At 34.6% G+C, this 2,500-nt stretch overlaps 1 protein-coding gene across 1 annotated transcript in view; it reads left to right on the forward strand.

Moving 5' to 3' along the window:
* LOC113829151 (constitutive coactivator of peroxisome proliferator-activated receptor gamma) overlaps positions 1-1,960 on the forward strand; it is a gene marked incomplete in the record, with an annotated part of 12,353 nt that extends 10,393 nt beyond the window's left edge. The window contains 3 exon segments of the mRNA XM_070144996.1: positions 689-904; positions 1,095-1,190; positions 1,332-1,960. Coding sequence (XP_070001097.1) covers positions 689-904; positions 1,095-1,190; positions 1,332-1,733 — 714 coding nt within the window.
* Between the last annotated feature and the right edge of the window lie 540 nt (positions 1,961-2,500).

The following is a 2,500-nucleotide window of genomic DNA, read 5'->3' on the forward strand; positions in this document are numbered from 1 at the left end:
AATTTCAAAACGAAATTAAAAGAACACCTATTAAATAATCAACTGTAGATATAAATGTATTTATGTAAAGAATAACCATTGTAATTAATGGAATAAAATGTTTTGACTTTGACTTTTGACTCTCCCCCTCCCTCTTTTTTTTTCATTACAGGTGGAACTCCATCACTAGAAGAACTGTGGGAGGGAGACAATGACTTGAAATGGAAAACATTCCTTGCCTGTGTCCACCCAGTTTTAAGTGAAACTCGGATTCGGTCCTTCCCACCACACATTGTAGTACCCGTCGCAATTCTCTTTTATCTGCAGGTATGGTTTGATTATAGATTGCCATTTCATACCATAATGAAAAATAGTAAAGGTTATCGTTGCTATCTTTCTTAACCTTATTCTGTTTGTTATTTTCAACTTCCCTTCACAATATTAAAGTTCCTATGTACTGCACCTCATCATTTTTTTCCCTTTCTGTCTTTCTTTTTCCATTTTATATCCTTTTAATCTTTTTCTTTACTTCATTCTATCTTCCATACTTTCTTTCTTTTGTGAAGGTTTTCCACTTTTATATTTTGTATTATTGTTTTAGGAAAGGAGAAATTTTCCTGAGTTAAGTACTGTGCAGAATTTCAACTTATATATGAAGCAGCTCTGCATACACAAGAACCTAGTAATTTTCTTTTTCTTTTATAAACAGTGCAGTCAAACAAAGCCAATACTGAAGGATTGGGAAATGAATGCCTTGATTGCCGCATTCCTGTCGCCATTAAGGGATGATTTGAACCAAATCCGAGCAATAGCTTTGCCGCGCATTGATGCTCGTGCAGTCCATGTGGCAGCAATCTTCATGAAGGGACTAGTTAATTTCTACTTCCTCATAGCTGCATGTGATTTCCCTGTGGATCGTAAAAATGTGAGTAGCGTTAGTGGATGGATATTTTTAATTTATTTTAATTAATTAATTTTTAATTTATTGGAAATTATATGAAATTATATGAAACTACACTCACCATTTTCAGGGGAAATTGGTACTTCAGATTAACAACTATGAATTAAAGATTAGTACTAAGAAATGTTTTTTTTTTTTTTTTTCTTCATTCCAGGTGGTCCCTTGGGCATTCTGGGATGGAAAAGTATTCCATCATTACTACCTTCGCGCAAAGTCTGGAGCCAAAATAGATGACATGTGTGAACATAAGGTCAGTAGTTGAAATGTAAAGGGAATGAATTGGTTTTGCATTTGTTATTATGATGATATTTATAGATATTATTTTTGTTCTGCTTCTTTTTTTCTTTTTTCTTTTTCTTTTGCAGTAATTCCATTCTTAAAATTCTTTCAGGAGGAAATACTGAAGCTCTTTGTGGATATCAAGACAATGGTGGTGCCTCATATACCCCCACCCCCAGTCATCCCCAAGCCACCTGCAGAATCCCCAGAGCCCAAGGGCAGCAGTCCTGAAGACAGCCCCCACAAAAAGCACCGACGTGGTCACAGCAATGCTTCCACAGTCTCCCCACCCCAGACTCCCCTTCCCCCCACTTCGCTAGCTATTAACCAAAACTCAACCCCTTCCAAGGTAGCCTCCCAAGCATCATCACCCACAGCATCACCCAGTTCCCCTCACTTAAACAAACAAGTTGCCAAATCAGCACACATGTCCCCTCCTCCAAGATCACCTGTGGCCAAGGCTGTGGCTGCCGGTAAGTCTCCCGCAAAGTCCCCAAAGAAAGCAGCCTCATGATTTGAGCAGAACACCTTACTGCTCTCTGGACGGGGTCACTAGTCACAATATTATGATCATACTGATCTCATGTTATTGATGTGGAATTATGATTTTCACAGTCTTTTGTACAGACATCAACTCTTTGTTTTATTTTTTATTTTTGTGAAGTCAAGTTTATTTTCTTGTTGCATTTATTGTTATATTTTTTGTTTGACAGAAGTTGGAAATATAAGGTGTACATATTACCGATGGTTTCTTTTTCATGCACAAGATAAGTTATAGAAATTTTTTTTTGATCTCTGCAGTTTAATAAATACCATTCGTTTTACTGTATTTTCAAAAATGGTGAAACCTATCTTTTGTTTTTGATGTTCATTACAGATTTACACTAAAAAGGTATATCTCTAATTATTGCTTATCAATTTCGTCATAGTTTTTTGTAGTGAAAAGAAGCAGTTTGTTGAGTGCACTGAGTACAAGAACAATAGAACCCTATTATTGAAGTGAGAAGATAAAATTTGATAGGAAGGTGGTTACAAATAGAATTGAACAAATATACTTATTTGATATGAAATTATATCTTAATTGTAGTTTCCTCATCTTCATCAGTTTAGTTTTGAAAATTGATGAATCAAACATGTTTTGTATTTATTTGAGACTTAATTATTGAATTAAATAAGGTTGATTTGTGGAAAAAAAACAAAGCATGATTTATGAATAAATGATAAATGAAGTCCAAGAATGTTTTATTGTAATAATTGAATTTTGATTATGAAATTTTACTT

Source organism: Penaeus vannamei, chromosome 33 (assembly GCF_042767895.1).
Source record: "Penaeus vannamei isolate JL-2024 chromosome 33, ASM4276789v1, whole genome shotgun sequence".
In the NCBI taxonomy this organism is placed as follows: domain Eukaryota; kingdom Metazoa; phylum Arthropoda; class Malacostraca; order Decapoda; family Penaeidae; genus Penaeus; species Penaeus vannamei.